At 42.4% G+C, this 22741-nt stretch overlaps 2 protein-coding genes across 3 annotated transcripts; both read right to left on the bottom strand.

Moving 5' to 3' along the window:
- Positions 1-7993: 7993 nt before the first annotated feature.
- Positions 7994-10486, bottom strand: LOC308573472 (normal mucosa of esophagus-specific gene 1 protein-like). Its single transcript, XM_081170393.1, has 5 exons — positions 10403-10486; positions 10206-10270; positions 9824-9909; positions 9579-9636; positions 7994-8132 (listed from the first exon to the last, which is right to left on the bottom strand). The coding sequence occupies exons 2-5, from the start codon at positions 10248-10250 to the stop codon at positions 8061-8063; spliced, it is 261 nt and encodes an 86-aa protein (XP_081026519.1). The 5' UTR covers positions 10251-10270; positions 10403-10486; the 3' UTR covers positions 7994-8060.
- Positions 10487-16101: 5615 nt separating this feature from the next.
- LOC308573290 (normal mucosa of esophagus-specific gene 1 protein-like) lies at positions 16102-21063 on the bottom strand. Of its 2 annotated transcripts, none has more exons than XM_081170099.1 (5): positions 20896-21063; positions 18305-18369; positions 17223-17308; positions 16953-17013; positions 16102-16309 (listed from the first exon to the last, which is right to left on the bottom strand). In XM_081170099.1, the coding sequence occupies exons 2-5, from the start codon at positions 18347-18349 to the stop codon at positions 16238-16240; spliced, it is 264 nt and encodes an 87-aa protein (XP_081026225.1). In that variant the 5' UTR covers positions 18350-18369; positions 20896-21063; the 3' UTR covers positions 16102-16237. The 2 variants fall into 2 exon arrangements, with proteins under 2 accessions (XP_081026225.1, XP_081026226.1); XM_081170100.1 differs by lacking the exon at positions 20896-21063 and adding an exon at positions 20469-20835.
- Between the last annotated feature and the right edge of the window lie 1678 nt (positions 21064-22741).

Genomic DNA, 22741 nt, shown 5'->3' with positions numbered 1-22741 from the left:
CTCCTCTCAAGGCTCCTCAGTCCCGGCGGGGGGAGGCTCCCGGGGGCCGAGGCTGGTGAGAGGAGGCCGGAGGGGGGCAGGCCGGGCAGCCAAGCAACACAGTTGGAGCCTCCCTCCTCCCTGGCCGGCAGGGAGGGAAGGAGAGGAGCTGCTTCCTTTGAAACCCGGGAAATTTAAGGGACATCATCAATAAGGGACAGCAGCGGGACACGGCGCTGGGATAAGGGAGTTTCCCGCCAAATAAGGGACGGTTGACAGCTATGCCCATGGCTGCAGCCAAATAGGGGATGATAAGGTGCTGTCTTTCCTGACTCCCACATTGATCCTGTTTAATATCTTAGGAGTGAGACAAACCAGAAGCAGTATGTTGATCCAAACCATGACTTAGCTCATGGCAACATGGAGGGCTGGGGGACGAAGTACAGTGACTGCTACTTCTTCTCCAGAAACCAGTCTGCTTGTGCATTCGCAGCGAGCCGTGGCTCGGCTTAGTGTGACATGCAAAACAGGCCATTGTCTCATATCCTTTTATGCCTGTGCAACTTCTGCGACGTTTAGCCAGATCACCTTTATTTACAGCACCTGCATTTCAGTACAAGGAAGCTTTTCAGTCAAATTCTATGCATGGCAACATGAAATTAAGTCTGCATTCAATAGGACTCACGCCCAGGTTGCAACCTGATATATTTCCCCAAGAAAGCCTGGAAAAAAACCTTTAGACCTTGCAGTGAACCGCTCTTGAATTGCAGTAAGAATACTAAATTTAGCAACCATAAATCCCTTCCCAAACTACTTCTTCAGAAAGTGGTTCACTTTGAGCAGAGAAACCAATTGATTTCGGACTGAAAGGTCAACCAAGGATAATGGATAGTGTCAAGTCACATAGTTGTGATGCTGAGCTAGCTTTTAACGTTTTTCCATTTTAAGAAAATGAAGAGTTGGTTCACCTAGCATGCTAGCAATTTAGCAATACCATAAGTGTGTTTGTCCACCTGTGAACATCAAATGTAACATATGAGACAAGATCCTATGTATATGTCCTTACATGTGATATACCAGGGTATCAACTTGAATAAAATATTGGGTGGGTGGGTGGAGGTAAGCCCCACCACACATAATTGATCACATGACACAGTGCACACACCCTATTTGAATGGCAATGCCCATTAACGGGGGGGGGGCTGGCCCCCTCTAATATATTATGGTGGGGGCTGAAGACCCCTTGCCCCCTAGGACTTGGCTCCTATGGCACACACTCAATTCCTGCTTTAGGTCTAACTTACATTGCAAGTATAAATTATACGCTTGCATTTTCTGAGTTCCAATCAGGTATGAAGCCTTGTCCTCTTAGTTGAGGGAGACTCACAAGGTCATCTGGCTTCGATTATTTCCTCCTTAAAACAGTGGTGCCTTCAGACGAGGGTCTATTGCTGAAGATCAGACACTTTACAATAGATCTGAGAACACTGATTTGAAGGACTACACATGAGAAAAAGAATTTATATTTATTCAGAACAAAAATTGTGCCGTGTGTAAAGAAGACATACTGGGCAGCTACGAAAACAGTTTACAGCTGGTGAAGATTTTTAGTGGATTTTAAGAAAAAACGAATGTGGCAGCAACAGGAAGAGATGGAATATATGGTATGTTTGTAACAGGAGCGGGAAACCTAATTACTTAAAAAAAATTGTATAAAATGTTAAATAATTTAGATCGGTTTGTTAAAATTTGGAAACTAATAAAACCTAAATATATAAGAAGATCAGACACTGCAGAGCAGTGGCAAACTTTAGGCTCTCAGATTTCAGCAGCGCCCCGTGCGACGCTAAAATTCGCCTCCTGCCTCTCGCACTCTCAACAGCACTGTTCTGGCGCCCCTTGCAGTGTGGTGGTGCCCAGTGTGGTGGAACCGGTTGCAATACCCTAAGAACATCTCTGTCTATGGGCTCCTGCCTGACAGCTTCAGGTCCACAACCCTGAATTTGGTCCGTCTCCTGCCTCTGCAGCTTCTGGATTCAGGGGTCATGACACAGCTCCTACCATCCATGACTGATGGAATTTGTAGTGTAGCAACATATGGAGGGCACCACGTGGTCCATCCCTGTCTTAACATGTTCTATGGACAGAACTAGCCACATTGGTGCATTCAGGTACTTTTAGACTTTTTGGACAGGGCTCAGCTGCATCATACGTTTAAAGCATTATCATACCACTTTAAAGAGTCACAGCTTCCCCAAAATAATCCTAGGAACTGCGGCTTGTTAAGATGGCTGAGAGTTGTAAGGAGACACCTATTCCCCTCACAGAAATACGATTTCCCCCTGGTTCTTGACGTACTTCTTCACTCATCCCTTCTTCCTTGGTGCGGAGGGAGGTGCTATTTTGCCTTAGGTGCTAAAAATGTATTGGGCTTCTCATCTATTTACCTGTATCGAAGCACCATTAGATGAACACACAGAGGTTGGAATCAGGGAACATATTAAGTTGTGGGTGAACATGTCAGACGACACAGTGATTCTTCAAACAGCTGTTGTTTATTCACAGGCCCAGAACAGAACTGGGCTGAAGGGTTCAGCCAACCTGCTTATGTAGAGCTCAACTACAAAAGCAACAGTAACCATTTTCTGTAACTATCCAATCACTGAACGTCACTTTCAATTCCATATTTGCATATGTGGACCTGAGTGAAAACTATCCAGTATCCCCCTGCTGGCCCAGGGTCAGAACTTCAGTACATAACAGAACAGGTGCAATCCCTCTGGACTCTCCAATTTAGTCTTGCAAGAAGTGTGCTTTGAACTGTTCAGGTGATCTATTTTCCCTTTAAATAAGCACAGAAGAAGAGCCCTATTGGACTAAGCTAATGGCCTGTGAAGACTAGCTTCGGACCCTCATACCTACGGGACGGCCTCTCCTGGTATGTCCCACAGAGGACCTTACGGTCTTCAGACAAAAATATCTTGGAGGTCCCAGGCCACAGAGAGGTTAGGCTGGCCTCAACCAGAGCCAGGGCTTTTTCGGCCGTGGCTCCGATCTGGTGGAACACTCTGTCACAAGAGACCAGGGCCCTGCGGGACTTGACATCTTTCCGCAGGGCCTGCAAGACAGAGCTGTTCCACCAAGCCTTTGGCCAGGGCACAGCCTGACTCCCTCTTTTGGCAATCCTCACAGAACTCTAGCCCAATGGTTGCCATCAATTTGATTTGAATTAATTTTAGAATGAAATGATTTTAGAATGTTTTATCATTTTACTGTTGTTAGCCGCTCTGAGCCCGGCTTCGGCTGGGGAGGGCGGGATATAAATAATTTATTATTATTATTATTATTATTATTATTATTATTATTATTATTATTATTATTATTATCCAGGCAGTTCATGGGCTATAATGAAACACGCAAGCAGGACCAGAGTGCGACAGCTATCTCCCTCCAGCGGTTTCCAGCAATAGAGATTCGGAAGCATACTGTCTCTGGCAGTGGAGGAAGAACATTGCCATTATGGCTAGTAGCCATTCATAGCCTTATCGTGCACCGTGCAGAACTACAGTGGTGCCCCACAAGACGAATGCCTCGCAAGACGGAAAACTCGCTAGACGAAAGAGTTTTCCGTTTTGGAGGTGCTTTGCTAGACGAATTTCCTATGGGCTTGCTTTGCAAGATGACGCGAGTTCCTGCGGGTTCCCCCCCCCTTCCCCCCTTTTTCTAAGCCGCTTAGCCGCTTATCAGCTGATCCGATCAGCAGATAAGCCGCTAAAAGCCGCTAAAAGCTTCTAAAAGCCGCTAATAGCGCTAATCTGTCAATGGGCTTGCTTCGCAAGACAAAAAATCCGCTAGACGAAGAGAATCACAGAACGGATTCTTTTCGTCTTGCGAGGCACCACTGTATATGCCCTATTCTGATGGAATATGCTCCATCAATCCAGCTGCAAGCTGATTGTTATGACCTAATTCCCACGAAGGTGTTATCTTGTGCTGAGCAGCCGCCAGGGGACTTTGGGCTAACTGTCCCACACAAACTGTTTGACTTGCAAACTGACTTTCCAGAAATCAGAATATGAGCCTGGCCTTGTAAACAAACTCATTCAGGGTGGTGTGCTATCTACAGCTGTGCAGGGCCTCAATTCTGTTGAGTCATGCTTGCTTGCTTTTTTAAAAAATAAAACGAACCCTAATGTTAATGCTGCAGCTGTAGACGATAAACAGATAACATGTCACCAGCAATGTCCCCCCCCCCCTTTTAAATAAAACATTGCAGTAGGGCAGGGAAGTACCTAAATAGAAGCCCAGAGGGGAAGGGAGCAGCGCTGTCCGTTTGCAATTTTTAGTACAGAAAGTATTGATCTGATTTGTAGAGATCTTTCCTCTTCGACTTAGTTCAAGAGTGTTCTGGAAGGCTTCTTTCTATGTGTAAGAAACAGGCAGAAGGTTTCTGATGTTTGGGTTCTTTCCTTCTGAGAAGCTGAGTACAGCTGGTTTAAATTGGTTTTGTTATCCTCAGTCCTTTTTTTCTGGGGGGATGCAGGGATACGCTTACCCCTAAACATTTTGTGAATCTAAGTTTGGCCTCATTGAGGGGCAGTATTTCAATATGAGTAGGAAAATGAGAGTACTCCTAAACACTTTTTAAAGAAAAAAAAGCACTGGTTATTCTTTCTGTCGAGGTCATGCTGACTATAATAGTCAGGCCAGGAGGAGGCTGGGTTTCACTCTCTTTCTCTTTCTATCTCTTTGTTCTGGTATGGTGTCCTGTTCTGTATGCTGTTAAGGTTTAGTCTTATTATAAGTTTTCGCTAAGTTTAAGTCTACTGCAACTGGATTTCTTATGGACTATGTCAGTCCTGAATGTATTGGATTTGTGACCATTATGCTCATCCTTCAGTAGTGGGTGAAGCTCTGTTGGATGAAGTACAATTGCCTCTGGTCTATTTTTTAATAATAATAATAATAATAATAATAATAATATAATAATAATAATAATAATAATAATAATAATAATAATAATAATAATAATAATAATTTATACCCCGCCCATCTGGCTGGGTTTCCCCAGCCACTCTGGGTGTCTCCCAACAGAATATTAAAAACACAATACAATATCAAACATTAAAAACTTGCCTTCAGATGTCTTCTAAGAGTCAGATAGTTGTTTATTTCCTTGTCATCTGATGGGAGGGCGTTCCACAGGGCAGGCGCCACTACTGAGAAGGCCCTCTGCCTGGTTCCCTGTAACCTCACTTCTTACAGTGAGGGAACCGCCAGAAGGCCCTTGGAGCTGGACCTCAGTGTCTGGGCTGGATGATGGGGGTGGAGACGCTCCTTCAGGTATACTGGACCGAGGCCATTTAGGGCTTTAAAGCACCAACACTTTGAATTGTGCTCAGAAACGTACTGGGAGCCAATGTAGGTCTTTCAGCACTGGTGTTATATGGTCTCGGTGGGAACTGTGCAACATGTTCAAGTTACTTCCTCCACACACATGACAATAACCTCAGCCAACCAGTCCACGGTTACCTGCCTTCTTACTGCTTGCCAGTCCGGGGGGGCGGGTAGTACTGTCTATCAGCTCCTTCCTCCTCAGTATCTGTTGCTCAGCTTGCTGCCCTTCCAGACCCAATGGGAACCAGTCAACACTGCAAGCCAGAGTTCTCTCCGCTTCCGAATCAGAACTATTATTTAGTGCCTGCTTTGGCGTCACAGAGCCTAGGACTTGCTGATCAGAAGGTCAGCGGTTCGATTCCCTGTGACGGGGTGAGCTCCCGTTGCTCGGTCCCTGCTCCTGCCAACCTAGCAGTTCGAAAGCATATCCAAAGTGCAAGTAGATAAATAGGTACCGCTCCGGTGGGAAGGTAAATGGTGTTTCCGTGCGCTGCTCTGGTTCGCCAGAAGCAGCTTAGTCATGCTGGCCACATGACCCGGAAACTGTACGCCTCCTCCCTCGGCCAATAAAGCGAGATGAGCGCCGCAACCCCAGTTGGCCACGACTGGACCTAATGGTCAGGAATCCCTTTACTTTGCTTGTGCTTTAGACATGAACCTACAGCATGACACAATGACCTATCTTTTAGTGACTTAGGGCTTATGTAATTGTTCTGTCACACTTCCCCAATCTACATGGAAGGCGCTTTCTTTTGCAAGGCTGTTTGGGGTTTTTTTTTTTTTGCAAACTTTTTGTTTTTGGTTTTGCAAAGCTGGATCTCCTTTGCCATTCTGTGGCAAATTAAGGTTACTAGATTTTTTTCAATGAATCCGGGGACAGTTATTGTTTGCTATGCACAAGTGAATACTGAGAAAGCTGTAACTCCTGGGACTGTCCCCGGGAAATGGGGACATCTGTTAACCTTATGCTAAATGCCCATTTAAGATGAAATAAAAAGTGGGAGGGTCGCACAACATGGAAAGTGGGTGGTGCTTGGTCACATTATTCTAAAAATCATGTACATGTATGTGCAGGTTCACAGCTCTACAGACAGTTAAGGCATTACCATGCATTAACTGCCTGCAGACAGCCATCTCACCATTAACTTTCATAGACACTTATTTCCACTTATGGTGGAAATGTCAACCAGCAGCAGAATTTTAGAAGATGCCGTTCCTAGAAATTACCATATTTTTCCGTGTATAAGACTCACCCATGTATAAGACGACCCCTATTTTTTTGAACCCAGAATTAAGAAAACAATATTTTAAACATCAAACAGGGCGGTGGGTGGGGGTGGGAGCCAAAGTTTTTTGACTAATTATTTTAGCCAAAAAACATGGGGGAAAATAAGGTAATTTAATAACAGAACAAGAAATTATACCAATCGTTTCATTAGCATTAGTGGGTACATGGGGTGAGCCAAATGAGTAAGATTTTGATTTTAAAAGAAGGCTGTGTTTAATGTTACCTGCCAGGATGGTTATCACAAGAAAACAGAAATATCCACAGGGTTGAAAAAAAAATATGGTATATAATTGTTTTAACTAAAATATTTTAGGTATACCATGGTTTGCTGCTCTTGGGGCGTACTGTATGTAACACAATGCTGTATTGTATCTCCTTTGTTTATAACGTCATTCTGTGCTATATGCCCGTGTGGGGGGGCACAGGGGTACGCATACCCCTAAACATTTTGAGAATCTTTGTATTTTACTGTATTTATTTTTCCTGATTTGAACTATAAAATGGTGATTTTCTAGAGTCAAAATGAGAGTACCCCTAAACATTTTTTTAAGAAAAAAAGCACTGATTGCAGGGTCCAGGTTGGTTCAAATGCAGAGAGGCAGTCTTTGAGTACAGCAGTTCCAAATAGGAAGTCAAAATATGAAGAAAACATTTATGTTGGAACTAGTGTTTTTTTTTCCTTAAAAAAATGTTTAGGGGTACTCTCATTTTGACCCAAGAAAACCACCATTTTATAGTTCAAATCAGGGAAAATAAATACAGTAAATGGACAAAAGTACAACGAGTCACAAAATGTTTAGGTGTATGCGTCCCCCTGCGTCCCCCCCAGAAAAAAAACATTCTGTGGTTGGAACACATTTCTGGGTAAGTGTGCTTAGCTTCCTAGCTCTAGGCTGTTTTTGCATGACCAGTGGAAACAGTATAAGAGCTACCAGACCAAATCCTGAACTTTCCTGAGCATATTATGGTATGTTTGCTCGAGGTGAAAGCTGTGTATACCCCCTACAAACCAAAAAGGAAATTCCGTTTACTGTACTAACTTCAAATTTCGATTCCAGGTTTATTGAAAATATATATTACAGCATTATTTCGGAGAAAAATAAGACAACTCTTTTCAAAGTTCACAAGGGGACAGCATATAGATCGCCGGACACAGTGCTTCAAAGCAAACGGGGCTGTCGCAAGTGTGAGCCAACCTCTATTTTTGGACTGTGTGGATGTATACACGGTAACTTACTAAGGCCAACAGTAAAAGTCCTTAATCCAGAGTCCAAAAAATTGGAGGGAGACCCTAAAAATGTAGCAGAAGCATTTCCGCACACTGGTTTCGATAATCTAGTTTGTGCAGAAATGATTCCACTAGATTCATAGAGTGTCGTTTGGAGGGGGTGACACCTCATCGCTTCGTCATTTCTCGAACTGTCTCCAGTTCTTCTATGGGCTTCCATTGCTGGTTGATTGTTAGATGCTACCAGGCATTTTAAGACAAAAACAGGGGAAAAGAGCAAAGTGTTAAAACAAACCCAACCCAAACTCAAAGCATATCATGTAGCAATTTCTCCCCAAATACCAGTTATGTTGTACATTCATGATTTTCATTACATGGGCAGCTAACCGTAGAAGCAAGCCATCGTCCTTCTTATCGTATTATTCAGATGAGCAGTTGAGCATTTTGCATAGTACTCCTTTAAAAATCTGGATTTTAATTTATTTTACCTGTTTCTATTTTATCTTGTTGCTAAGTCACATTGAGACTATTTTTATTAAGGGACAAATAAATGCACTTAATCATCATCATATAAACTATATATTTACTAGATGCAAAGCTTTTTTTTCAGCCATTGCCATTATAAGAGAGCAAGGCAGGTGTTCATGGTGAGTTCCGGCACTTGTTTTTTCTAGAAAAATAGCACTGGAATGTAAATCTTTGTCATAATTATTAGCATGATTTATCCCACTTTTAAACTGCCCTTCATCAAGAGCAATCACATTGCAGTTCACAAACATTAAACATGGCATTGGGTCCAGATCTTTATTATTTAGCCAAAAGCCATCAACTGTACAAAATAAAAGAATAAATTGCTCAGAGCATGATACAAACAAAAGTGTATTTTTGGCTGAAGGGTGATTTCCACCTAGCTCATACTCACAAGTAAATTCACTGACATCAATGAATCTATTCTGAGCAGCATTAATGTTAGAGAGCATTCTTACAGTGCAATTCTATCCTTGTCTATGCAGAAATATGTCTTCTTGCATTTTAATGAGGTTTGTTCTCATGTAAGAGGGATTAGGATTGCAGCCGCAGTAAAATAAAATAATGGGAAAGAGCAAAGTACATGCTATGTGGTGCTTATTTTTTCATGGATTGTGTCCTCTATTTTAAAGGAAGGAGCAGGCACCCTGGTCATTTTCTTAATGGAGAAGTGACTCAAAATTTTTGGAAGCTGATAGAATACTAAATTATATTACAAAAAATAAAATAAAAATAATGCTATGTTGCCAGAGCAGTTTAAATTTATGAGAAAATTTTAATAAAAGCAACAAAAAACCAATTCCAATCAATTTTAATGTTCTTCTTTTGTTTTCAGCAGGTGCAAGATTCCTTTGCTCAAACAAGGCTTATGGAAAAATTATTATGAGGCTAGTAATTTACAAATTAGTTTACGTTTTCCATAACCAAAATTTCCACTCGAAATAAGTTGCAGAATTTTGAAACGCAGGTGCAAATAGTGCCTAAGTTAATACTTTAACTCAATGCTCCTCTATATACTACAATTCTGTTGACACATTAGCAATTCTTAAAAAAAAATCAACCACACACCCGGCTAATAGTTCTGTACAAAACCCCACCATTTACTTAGGGACTAAATGCCCTATAATAATTCATTTCTTGGTCAAGTATTTTCATTACCTTCTGGGGTTTGGTAGGATCCACATATTGCCACGGTTCTGGGTCAGACTTGCTTAAACTAAAAATGAAATGTCATGATCAGAAATGGCATCCTGTAATTAATTGCATTTTTAAAGGTTTCTTTAAATAAAAAATTAGTGCATTTCCACGAAACAGGATCTTATAGCCCCGTTTAAAACACATCTACTTGGAAATAAAACTCCCGAATTCAAAGTTCAGCTAAGCTGAAGGAAGGATGAGCTTACATCAAATCGGGTTTTCTCAACGCGTTCCAGCCAGCGAAGGTGGCTCCGAATCCAGCAAAACTCACAAACCCGATCAGAGGAATAAGCTGGAAGACAGAAGAAAGTCAGGGGTGTCAGTCCCCCCCCCCCATTTTTTTTCCAGCAAGGTCTGGGCGATGCATAAGCAAATCCTTAAAAGTTAAGCTCCGTCTCTGCTCTCCAAAGATGCGCTTGGAAAGGATGGCGAGGGAGGAGGGGCAGATGCTTAGCCAAAAGCCTCTTTTCCCAGCGCCTCCTCGCAAGGAGAAGGACTTCTCCGTCCATCCCAAGGATGCTCCCGCTTCTCCTTGGCCAGACTCCCTCCGTCTGGCACCACCATCCCTGCATCTGCTCTCAAACTTACTTCCTTCTTCTTCATCAGCAGCTGGAAGAATCCCTTGTTCGCCATGGTGAGAAGCAGGCGCACACCTGGGAGAAAAAAGCAAGGTCCATCATCATCAGCCAGCATCCTGGGTACCACTCAGGGGGAGAGGCGCCCGCATCCCTTGGCGCTCCCCCTTCCCCATTTAATATGTCCGTTCAGGTGCAACACATACGCACCCGCGATGATAACCTGGCTGGCTTGATCCGCACTGAAGTTCAGCAGGACGTAGCTTCCCCTTTATATAGCCCGCTAACGCCCAAAGGGCTGGATGTGGCCCAAGTCACGTAGTCCGGACGAGACACCCAGCGCAGGAACCGCACCGGGATCCTGCCAATGGGTTGCGCGTTGCGCAGGGGTGGGGCGCCCCCTGCTGGATTCGCGCAGCTGCGCCACTGGAGGAGGGAGTCTGATTCCCACCCCGGTAATCGGAGGGAGATGAAGTGCCCCTTGTTGCAGGAAGCGATGGGTCACTTAGATTACCTGCCCCTCCATTAAATTAATAGGCACGTTGGTTTTGGTTTCGTTCATATTGTGATTTTAGATTTGTGAACCGGCCTAAGATCTAGGGATATAAAATAACCATAATAATAAATGTGCATTACTTCAACCAAGGTCCGTATAGTTAAAGCTATGGTTTTCCCAGTAGTGATGTATGGAAGTGAGAGCTGGACCATAAAGAAGGCTGATCGCCAAAGAATGGATGCTTTTGAATTAGGAGACTCTTGAGAGTCCCATGGACTGCAAGAAGATCAAACCTATCCATTCTGAAGGAAATCAGCCCTGAGTGCTCACTGGAAGGACAGATCCTGAAGCTGAGGCTCCAATACTTTGGCCACCTCATGAGAAGACAAGACTCCCTGGAAAAGACCCTGATGCTGGGAAAGATGGAGAGCACAAGGAGAAGGGGACGACAGAGGACGAGATGGTTGGATAGTGTTCTCGAAGCTACCAGCATGAGTTTGACCAAACTGTGGGAGGCAGTGGAAGACAGGAGTGCCTGGCGTGCTCTGGTCCATGGGGTCACAAAGAGTCGGACACGACTAAATGGCTAAACAACATGTGGGGTTCCTCTTGCTGCTTCTGCCCCTAAGTCTTGCAACACTGGCAGTACCTACACATTATAAGGGATGCAGGTGGCGCTGTGGTCTTGGGCTTGTTGATCAGAAGGTTGGTGGTTCGAATCCTCACAACTGGGTGAGCTCCCGTTGCTCTGTCCCTGCTCCTGCCAACCTAGCAGTTCGAAAGCACGTCAAAGTGCAAGTAGATAAATAGGCAGGAAGGTAAACAGTGTTTCTGTGCGCTCTGGTTTCTGTCAGTGTCCTGTTGCACCAGAAGTGGTTTAGTCCTACTGGCCACATGACCCGAAAAGCTGTCTGTGGACAAACAATGGCTCCCTTGGCCTGAAAGTGAGATGAGCGCCGCAACCCCAGAGTCACAAGCACAATTCCCAGGTTTCTTTGGAGGAAGCCCTGCGCTTTGAAATGCACAATGTGTATGATGCCCAAGTCTGAAAAGCAATTATCCTCCCCGTGGCAAGGTTTATAAGCCAGTTTTTAAAAACTGACTAATAGTCGGAAAGAGCTATGTCGAAACTTACTGGAAGAAATGGCTAAACTTGTTGGAAGGATAATAAATCAAGATAACAAACTTTTAATAAAAGAATGGAAATGGTTTATTGAATATTTACAGATCAATTGTAAACAGATAAGAACATTAGCAGGATTATTAATAACCTGCCATTTCATAAGAGTATATAGTAAATAAAGTAGATGAAAAACTAAGCAAATTAAGTTAATTTGGATATGCAGAATATATTAAAAATAAATTTAAGGAACTGCAGAAAGAGGGGGAAGGAGGTCAAGTTTTGAAATGTTAAAGTAATTGTAAAATTAGTGAAAGCTATAAACCTGAAAAGCATAAATAAAATTTTTTAAAAGTCTGGAAAGAGCTTTGCCTAGTTGGAGAAATTGCCTGGAGATCATTAGATTGCCTGGAGATATTTTATTTTAACATCTTTATTGAAAGTTCAAAAACATAATTATATGTGCACTACACATTGTGAGACGTAAATAAAAGAGAGAAAAAGAAAAAGAGAAAGAGAAACATAACCCGTGTAGAAGGTAAAATATAAACTTTATTATTTAGTAGCTGTTTTGATTGTGCTTCAGACATTCATCATAAAGCATGACACAATTGCATGATGAATATGTATTTATTTATTTATTTTAGGTCTCTTAGTGCAGGCATGTCCAACAGGTAGATTGTGATCTACCAGTAGATCACTGGACATTTGTGGTAGATCACCGGTAGATCACTGGCTCCCCCAAAGAAGCTCAACAACTTTGATCTGAAAACCCCAAAATGGGGTAGATCACTGCCAGTTTTTAACCCTGTGAGTAGATCGCAGTCTCTTCGGAGTTGGCCACACCTGTCTTAGTGACAGTCATTCTGTCCTGGGGCTTAGGTAATGGCTCCTCCAGATTTCCCCAATCTACACTGAGGTCCTTTTCTGTTGCAAGGCTGTACTCTACTGGCATTTTCTACAAACACAATAGCTGCCCTTGGGGCATACTGGTGGTGCTGTGGTCTAAACCACTGAGCCTTTCGGGCTTGCTGATCGGAATGTCGGTGGTTCAAATCCCCACAACAGAGTGAGCTCCCATTGCTCTGTCCGAGCTCCTGCCAACCTAGCAGTTCAAAAGCACACCAGTGCAAGTAGATAAATAGGTACAGCTGCGGTGAGAAGCTAAACGGCATTTCCGTGTGTTCCGGTTTCCGACATGGTGTTCCATTGCACCAGAAGCGGTTTAGTCATGCTGGCCACATGACCCGGAAAGCTGTCTGTGGACAAACGCCAGCTCCCTCAGCCTGAAAGCGAGATGAGCACCACAACCCTATAGTCGCCTTTGACTGGACTTAACCATACAGGGGTCCTTTACCTTTTACCTACAGAATACAGTGCTGTGGTTTGTAATGCCATTCAGTGCTAAATGCCCCTGCAAGATGCGGTAAAAGGTGTGGGGGAGGTCACACAATATGGAAAGTGGGTGGTGCGTGAGAGGTTACATTATTTTCTAAGGTCATGTATGTCATGGGTAGGCAAACTAATGCCCAGGGGCCGGATGCGGCCCAATCGCCTTCTAAATCCAGCCTTCGGAAGTTCTGGGAATCAGTGTGTTTTTACATGAGTAGAATGTGTGCTTTTATTTAAAATGCATCTCTGGGTTATTTGTGGGGCATAGGAATTCGTTCATTTTTTCCCTCCAAAATATAGTCCACAAGGTCTGAGGGATAGTGGACCGGCCCCCTGCTGAAAAAGTTTGCTAACCCCTGTATAATTTGAATGTGAAGCTCCACATCTGTACACAGCTAATGTACATTAATGGAGAGAGCACATTTTCACAGGTGGGGAGAAATGGCCAGGTGGGGGAAATCTCACCTTTACAGAAAGGATGAGAAAAGACCCCATCCCCAGACTCTTGTGGTCAAGCGGTTGTTGCTGGAGGGTGGGGGAGGAGATTCCTCCCTTCTCCGATCAAATGTTGATGCCCTGTATATTTTCTCTGAAGTAAATACCAACTTGTCAGAAGAACAGATTTCCCACACATAACAAGTCGTTTGGCTCTCAAGCCTGTGACTATCCCACTAACATGCTCTGAACTGCACAAAAAAATACATGAGAATTAAAAAAAACGGTGCAGAAAAATGAGCAATGTATTGGGGAAATTACCACCTAGAAAGAGGGCAGCAAAAAAATAAAAATAAAAACCAGGTGCCAAGAATTCCCCGATTCAAAATGTACACATGCTGAATTTGTAGAATATTTTCTGTATGTTTGGATTACTGGTATGTTTTTTCTCAGTACTGACTTGATGTTGCTGTTGAATATGAGCTCTGAGCCACAAGGACATTTTTGTTTCTAATATCAATTCAGCTATGTGCTCAATAAATAGGCTTAGGATCCAATGAAACCAAATACCAGTAGCTGTGGCAAGACAGTTTGGGTCAAAGCAGTGATCAAGATTGGGCAGTGTGGCTGTAGTTAGGATGTTGGACTAGGACCTGTTAGAGCAGGGTGTGAATCCCCATGCAGAGCTCATCCAGACTTCAGCTTTTCCCATCAATTTGCCCAGGGGAAACCCATTCTTTACCGCTGAATTGGAGCAAATGTCAACTGCATTTTCCACAGACTGATGTGTTCGCTCCGATTCAGCACTAAAGAGCAGGTTTTCCTGTGGAATGTGGTGGGGCAAACAGAAAACTATGGGAGAAGCAGGAAATCGCTTGGACTTATTATTTATTATTATTTGAATTTATATACCTGGAGGTCTCAGGGCAGTTCACAGAATAAAATCAAAATATAAAACAACCCAATACCCCCCAACCCCCCCCATTTAAAAAGGGCATATCAAAATCAACCAAATGCCTGGGAACCTTTTTGCCTGGCAGTTCTAAATGTGCTTCTGATTATTGTCTGAAACTAGCTTGTTTTTTTATTACTTTGTATGATGCTTTAAGGGACACGGGTGGCGCTGTGGGTTAAACTACAGAGCCTAGGACTTGCCGATCAGAAGGTCGACGGTTCGAATCCCCGTGACGGGGTGAGCACCCGTTGCTCAGTCCCTGCTCCTGCCAACCTAGCAGTTCAAAAGCACGTCAAAGTGCAAGTAGATAAATAGGTACTGCTCTGGCGGGAAGGTGAACAGCGTTTCCGTGCACTGCTCTGGTTTCGCCAGAAGTGGCTTAGTCATGCTGGCCACATGACCCGGAAGCTGTACACCGGCTCCCTTGGCCAATAAAGCGAGATGAGCGCCGCAACCCCAGAGTCAGTCACGACTCGACCTAATGGTCAGGGGCCCCTTTACCTTTACTTATGATGCTTTAAACACTGGGAGCTGCCTTGAATCCCAATTTGGGGAGAAGAAGGGATATAAAATTATAGAGAGCTGGAAGGGACTTCAGGGGTCATATAGCCCAATCTCTTGCGATGAAGAAATCTCAACACACGGTTCCCCATCCAATCTGAAACCAGACCAGACCCTGCTTAGCTTTGCTAAATAAATGAACTCCACTTAGCTTACAAGAAAGGGAGCAGGGAGTGAACTACCGTAATCCTTTTCTGCTTATGCGTCACATTTCTTTGGGTTGTTTTAGTAGCTTCTGCAAGGAGGACTGGGCCAGTTTTTCTTATTAATCAGAAGCAGGTGCTTAAGGACTCCTGAAAGGCTGGTTTTCCAGCTGGTTATGTGGTTTGCTTTCAAGGCATGGAACAAGTGGAACTGGGCATGAGCCATCAGCTGGACATCATCTTGGGTTGGTTGTGGTGTCTCAGGGTTGTTGTGCGGATAAAATGTGGAGAGGGAGAATTCTGTGCACCACACTAAGCAACTAAGAGGAAAAGCAGACTATGAAAGCAACGCCTTTCCTCCGCTCTTGCAGTCCTGACAAAAATTGTCCCCATCTCTCGTGGCTGTTATTAGAATCCTCAAGGAAACGTTCCGTGGGTTGAAATAGAAAGCTCCTTCTGGGGACTAGAAGCAGTTTTTTGGTAAATCGAGTTTTGTGCATTTTGTGATTGTGCATTTTCTTATCTTACGTGGAAAAAAACTGGGAGAATGAAATTTGTTCTTTTTAAGTATTTTCCAAAAATGAAAGTGTATCAACACAAAGGCAGGTAGAAAGAAACCCAGATATGTCTCCAAAGAAAAGATTAAAGAGACTCAATCAGCTGAAGTTAGAGAACTAATTTAAGAGCCCCTGCTCCACAGTATAATAATAATAATAATAATAATAATAATAATAATAGATTGCAACCATGGTAGGATTGATCTTTGCCCCTGTTAACCAAAAAAGAAATTCTGTTTGCTGACCTAACTTTAAACTGAAACTCCAAGTTTATTGAAAAGGTAAGTTACAGTATTTTTTCAGAGAAAAATAAGCCAACTCTTTTTAAAGTTCACAAATGGATAGAATACAGTTCACTGAGCTCCATGCTTCAAAGCAATGACATCTCATCCCTTTGTTATTTTTCTTACTTTCTCCAGCTCTTCGATGGGCTTCCATTGCTGGTTTAATGTTATATGCTACCAGGCATTTCAAGACAAAGAGACAAAAGAGCAACACATTAAAAAATGCAAACATCCCCCCCCCCAATTATCCAGTAGCAATTTTCCCCAAAATATTGGGTAATTTGTACATTCATGATTTTCATTACACAGGAAGCTATATATGGAGTAAGCCATTGCTCTTCATACTGTATTGTTGGATGAGTAATTTCGGAATTTTGTAATGTATAGTTTTTTTAAAAAAATAAAAATAAATTTGGCTTTTAATAAAGTACATTTTTCCTGTTTGCATTTTACCTTCTTATTACATCGCTTGGAGATGTTTTTATATAGATATAATGACCAACAAATGCAGTAATTAAAACATTATAAACTAGATCTTTACTCCGTAAACCATTCAAATAATATTGGCCATGAGATAGCCAAAGTCAAGCCCTTCTTCACTTTATGACACTTTATGAAAACCATCCTTCGTCAAGAGAGATTGCACTGCAGTTTACATTGTGTCCAAATCTCTATTATTTAGGAAAAGTTTGCCAGTTGTACAGCCACTCTATTAATACATCAGCCTATATGAAAAATCACTAATATTTCTGAATGAAAACCCACAATATTCTTAGGAACTATAACAATTCGTTTCTTGGTCAAGTATTTTCATTACCTTCTGGGGCTTGGTAAAATCCACATCTTGCCATGGTTCTTGGTTGCCAGACTTATTAAAACTAAAAATGAAATGTATTGAAGATCAGATATGCTGAAATGACCTCTTGTATTTAACTGTATTATTACAGGTCCCCCCCCTTTAATCACTTTTACAAAACTGGTCCTTATAGCCCAGTTAAAAATACATCTACTTGGAAATAAGCTCCCAACCCCACATTAAAAAAATCCTGTAGCTGATTTAAGATGAAAGAAGGGCTGTGTTGCTTACACTACATCAGGTTTTCTCAGAGAGTGCCAGCTGGAATAGATTGCGAAGCATCCAGCAAGTCCCGCAAACCCAATCAGAGGAATCAGCTGGAAGACAGAAGGAAGACAGGGATTTCTCTTAGCAACATCGAGGTGATGTATGGGTCTTTCTTAAATAAAGCACCATCCCTCCTCTAAAGACAAGTTTGAAAGGATGACAAGTGAGGAGGAGATGACTCTCAGAAAATCTCTCTCTCCAGTGCTTCCGTTCTCCTTGCTTGGCTCAATGAAGAACCTTATACAGTGGTACCTTGGTTCTCAAACTTAATCCGTTCTGGAAGTCTGTTCCAAAACCAAAGCGTTCTCAAACTTAATCCGTTCCGGAATTCCGTTCCAAAACCAAAGCGTTCTCAAACTTAATCTGTTCCGGAAGTCCGTTCCAAAACCAAAGCGTTCCAAAACCAAGGTGCGCTTTCCCATAGAAAGTAATGCAAAATGGGTTAATCCGGCCCAGACTTTTAAAAACAACCCCTAAAACAGCAATTTAACATGAATTTTACTATCTAATGAGACCATTGATCCATAAAATGAAAGCAATAATCAATGTACTGTACTATAAAATAAATAAGACAGTATTGTAGATGATAAAAATTAAAATTATTATTTTCTCTTACCTGCACTGATGATAGTCATTCTTTGGATGGGGGGCTTTTATCCATTTCCACAGTCACACAAAAATCAATTAATCAATCAATAGCTGAACTGGGTTCCACACAGTCACAAAAACAAGTGAACCGAAAAAGCCTCAAAAACACAAAATAAATAGCAAAAACAAAAGCGCCAAACTTAATCCGTTCTGGAAGTCTGTTAGAAAACCAAGGCGCAGCTTCTGATTGGTGCAGGCGCCCCAGATTAAATAGCTGACAGCTGGATCTGACATTCGGCTTCTGAAAAACGTTTGCAAGCTGGAACACTTACTTTTGGGTTTTTGTCGTTTGGGAACCAAGGTGCCACTGTATGCATATATGCTTATATGCAGAGGAACGGATGATAACCCAGACTCCATCCATCTGGCGTCAGTCCTGCATCTGCTCTAAAACTTACCTCCTTCTTCTTCATCAGCAGCTCAAAGAATCCCATATTCGCCATGGTAACAAGCAGGGGCAGACCTGGGGGAAAAACCAAATTCCAGAGATACCTTCAGTAAGCATCCTTGGGTATCACCCAGGGAAGAGGTATGCACTGCTTGACACTCCAGCTTTTTTATATACACTTCTCCGTCCCAAGATTTAATAAGTTCTAGTGCTTCCCCCACAAGGACAAACTGGCTGTTTGGATCTGCTCTGAAATTCAGCAGGAGGCAGTTTCCCCTTTATATAGCCTGCTAAGCGATGACAAACCTAGACAGCATCTTAAAAAGCAGAGACATCACCTTGCCGACAAAGGTCCATATAGTTAAAGCTATGGTTTTCCCAGTAGTGATGTATGGAAGTGAGAGCTGGACCATAAAGAAGACTGATCGCAGAAGAAATGATGCTTTTGAATTATGGTGCTGGAGGAGACTCTTGAGAGTCCCATGGACTGCAAGAAGATTAAACCTATCCATTCTTAAGGAAATCAGCCCTGAGTGCTCACTGAAAGGACAGATCGTGAAGCTGAGGCTCCAATACTTTGGCCACCTCTTGACAAGAGAAGACTCCCTGGGAAAGACCCTGATGTTGGGAAAGATTGAGGGCACAAGGAGAAAGGGACGACAGAGGACAAGATGGTTGGACAGTGTTCTCGAAGCTACCAGCATGAGTTTGACCAAACTGTGGGAGGCAGTGGAAGACAGGAGTGCCTGGCGTGCTCTGGTCCATGGGGTCACGAAGAGTCAGACACGACTAAACGACTAAACAACAACAACAACACCTGACAGCTGGGTGTGTCCCAAGTCACATAGCCTGGAGGAGACACACAGTAGAACAGGGGTAGGCAACCTAAAGTTCAGGGGCTGGATGCGGCCCAAATCGCCTTCTCAATCTGGCCCACGGACGGTCTGGGAATCAGTGTGTTTTTACATGAGTAGAATGTGTGTGTGGGTTATTTGTGGGGCATAGGAATTGGTTCATTTTTTCCCCCTTCAAAATATAGTCGGGCCCACCACATGGCCTGACGGACGGTGGACTGGCCCACAGCTAAAAAACGTTGCTGACCCCTGCAGTAGAGGAACTGCACCCCGAACCTGCCAATAAATATATTTATCCTCCGAACCTGCCAATATATATATATTTATACCCCACCCATCTGACTGGGTTGCCCCCAGCCACTCTGGGCGGCTTCCAACATATATAAAAACATAATAAAACATCAAACATTAAAAATCTTCCCTATACAGTTTCCCTGTATAGTTCCTTATCTCCTTGCCTCAGGGGTCACATAAATGCACCCCCCCCAACATCTCTCCAGTGAAAATAAGGACGTCCTAAGGAAAAACGGGACATTTGGGAATCAAATCAGAAACCGACATGGCTTCTGTAAATCCGGGACTGTCCTTGGATAATAGGGACACTTGGAGGGTCTGGACGGGCCCTGATCCAGTAGCCTCTTCTTATGTCCAAAACAATATCGGGCCTTCTCTGCAGCGGCTCCCCGTCTGTGGAATGCTCTCCCCAGGGCAGTTCACCTGACACTTTCATTATACACCTTTTAATTTTTATTTTATATATTGCGGTTTTTACGTTGATCTTTTCTGTGAACCGTCCTGAGCCCTCTGGGTATAGGGCGATATAATAATAATAATAATAATAATAATAATAATAATAATAATAATAATAATAATAATAATAATAATAATATCATCGTGGTCTAAAATCCTCCCTTCACACAACGAAGGAGAGGCAAATAGAAACCCTTAAATCTCAACAACACCCCCATACACACACACACACACACACAGAGAGAGAGAGAGAGAGAGAGAGAGAGAGAGAGAGAGAGAGAGATGAAAAGGTTTACAGAAAAGGCTGCTTTTGGAAGGGGAATGTAGGACAATGAGCAACCCCCCCTTTCTTCAACAAAGGTTTTTTGGCATAAAAACAGACCTCCCCCCCCCAAGATATGGGAGGGCAGAGCAACTACACAGCCAGACCCCCAACCTAGTGCCTTCCCAGCGACACCAGTAATTCCCAACCTTTCTCTAGGCCGTTCCCCACCTAAGCATCTCTAAAATCCTGAAGCCTCCCCCCCCGCCATCTAATTCTTATTATTCAAAAAGCAAACTCCTATTCACCTGGAGGAAGCCTAAAATGCCCTTCACTTGGTCTAACTCATTCTCGAATTGCCCCTCTTAAAAATTAAATTGCCCCCCGGTAGTGGGGCGTGCGCCCCACGTTGGGAACCCCGGCGCTAGGCCCAAAGCAGCCTGGAAATAACCGACGCATGGCGTCTCTTTGCTTCTTTAGCTCCACTTGGATTATGGCATGCCAGGCTTTTGAACCCGGATGCGTGGCGGGCCATTGAATAGGACTAGGCCAGGAGCCCCTAAACACACGGCTGTTGTTGGCGCTTAACAGATGCCCCCTCTGGCCATGTTTTATTCCTTTCTTCCATCCTCCCATTTTGCAGCCGCCATCCACTCTCTGTGCCCCCAGCGGACTAGGCCTGCCAGGCTCAATTTCGCGCTCAATTCCTCCCCCCGTTCTCTGCACTTCTCTCACCGGAACCGGTGGTTTATTTTTAAGACCCTCGACAGCTAGGAGTGGTGGAAAGTGATGGAGTGGAATGGTCCGTCTCTCTCTTTTCCGCCTGCAATGCAAAGAGCAATACGCCAAGGTGGGCAAGGCTGCTTGTTGCAAGCGAGAATTGCAGAGGCAGCGTCCCACAGGCTGAAAGGAAGCCAACCAGTTGCTGCAGGGGGAGGATAATACATACATACTGATATATATATATATATATATATATATATATATATATATATATATATATTACAATAATATTTATTGTTTTCCATACATAAACATAACGGAAGAAAGAGCCAACAATAATAAAGAAAAAAGAATGAAATGGAAAAAAGAACAGAAAAAAGAACATGTAACATAAAATACATCAAGTCACCACATAAACAAAAACTTAATTAATCAAAATCCATCTTCACAAACATATTACTTGACTTCCTCAAATCTCTTCCATCTGAGTTTCTTAGTAATTATATATAGCAGTTTCCATTATCATTATTTCATAGAACCATATCACAGTCATAGTCCTATTTCCCAACTTTTCTTATTGTACATTTTCTTATTTATTTATTTAATCCCAATATAATCCTAGGCCTAATTGATTCTTTCAAGTGATTACATATCTTTAATATTACAATATTTATTCAAATAGTTTTTTAATTTCTTCCAGTCTTCTTGGTATTCCTCTTCTTTCTGGTCGTGGATTCTCCCAGTGAGATCAGCCAGCTCCATAAACTCCCATCATCTTCATCTGCCATTCTTCTACCGTTGGTAGTTCTTGTGTTTTCCATTTTTTGGCTAGTAAAATCCGTGCAGCAGTTGTGGCATACAAAAATACTTTAACATCTTTTTTGGGCAGTTCGGAACCTGTTATTCCAAGGAGAAAGGCCTCTGGTTTCTTCATAAAAGTATATTTCATCATTTTTTAAAAAATTCATTATAATTTTTTTCACATAAGTCTTTTACCTTGGAGCAAGTCCACCACATATGATAGAAAGTACCTTCCTTTTCTTTACATTTCCAACATAAATTATCAAGGATAATATTTTAAGGGATGGAGTGGTGGACGTGTCCCAAGGTGAAAGACTTCTGAGAAAAGATTTATAATGAATTTTAAAAAATGTTGAAAAATACATTTATTAAGAAACCAGAAGCCTTTCTACTTGGAATAACAGGACTGGAATTGCCCAAGAAGGATGCTAGACTGTTTTTGTACGCCACTACAGCAGCAAGACTTTTATTAGCCAAAAATTGAAAATTGCAAGAATTACCGACAATAGAAGAATGGCAGATGAAGATGATGGACTTTTCGGAGCTGGCTGACCTGACTGGAAGAATTCGCGACCAGAAAGAGGAGGAAACACAAGAAGACTAGAAGAAATTTAAAGAATATTTAGTGAGATATTGTAATATAAGATAATTAAGAAATCCCTGTAAGTAACAGATTAGGCTAAGGGATAGAAAAAGATTAATAATAAAGATTAATATGGATTACAATTGGAAGTAAAGTTAAGAAGTTTGTAATGAAAGAAGAATATGAAATTGGGAACTGCTAAATATGTAATATGATGAAATCCAGATTGGAGGGTGTCGAGGAAGTCTTTTAGCAATGTAAATACACCAGGGAATAAGAAGAACAAATTCTTCTTTTATTTTGTGTGTTTTTATTATTAAGTTTTTATGTTGTGTCAAATGTAATGTTTTTGTCTATAATTAAACTAATAATTTTTTTCCGGAAAAAATAATTAAGGGATGGGGGCTGCAGAGCATGGGGTGCCCGTTTTCGAGTAGCTTTGAAAAAGCACGACCTTTTTCTATTTTTATCATC

This window comes from Podarcis bocagei, assembly GCF_964188305.1.
Source record: "Podarcis bocagei genome assembly, chromosome: 14".
Classification (NCBI taxonomy): Eukaryota; Metazoa; Chordata; class Lepidosauria; order Squamata; family Lacertidae; genus Podarcis; species Podarcis bocagei.
This window is presented reverse-complemented; position numbering and strand designations above follow the sequence as displayed.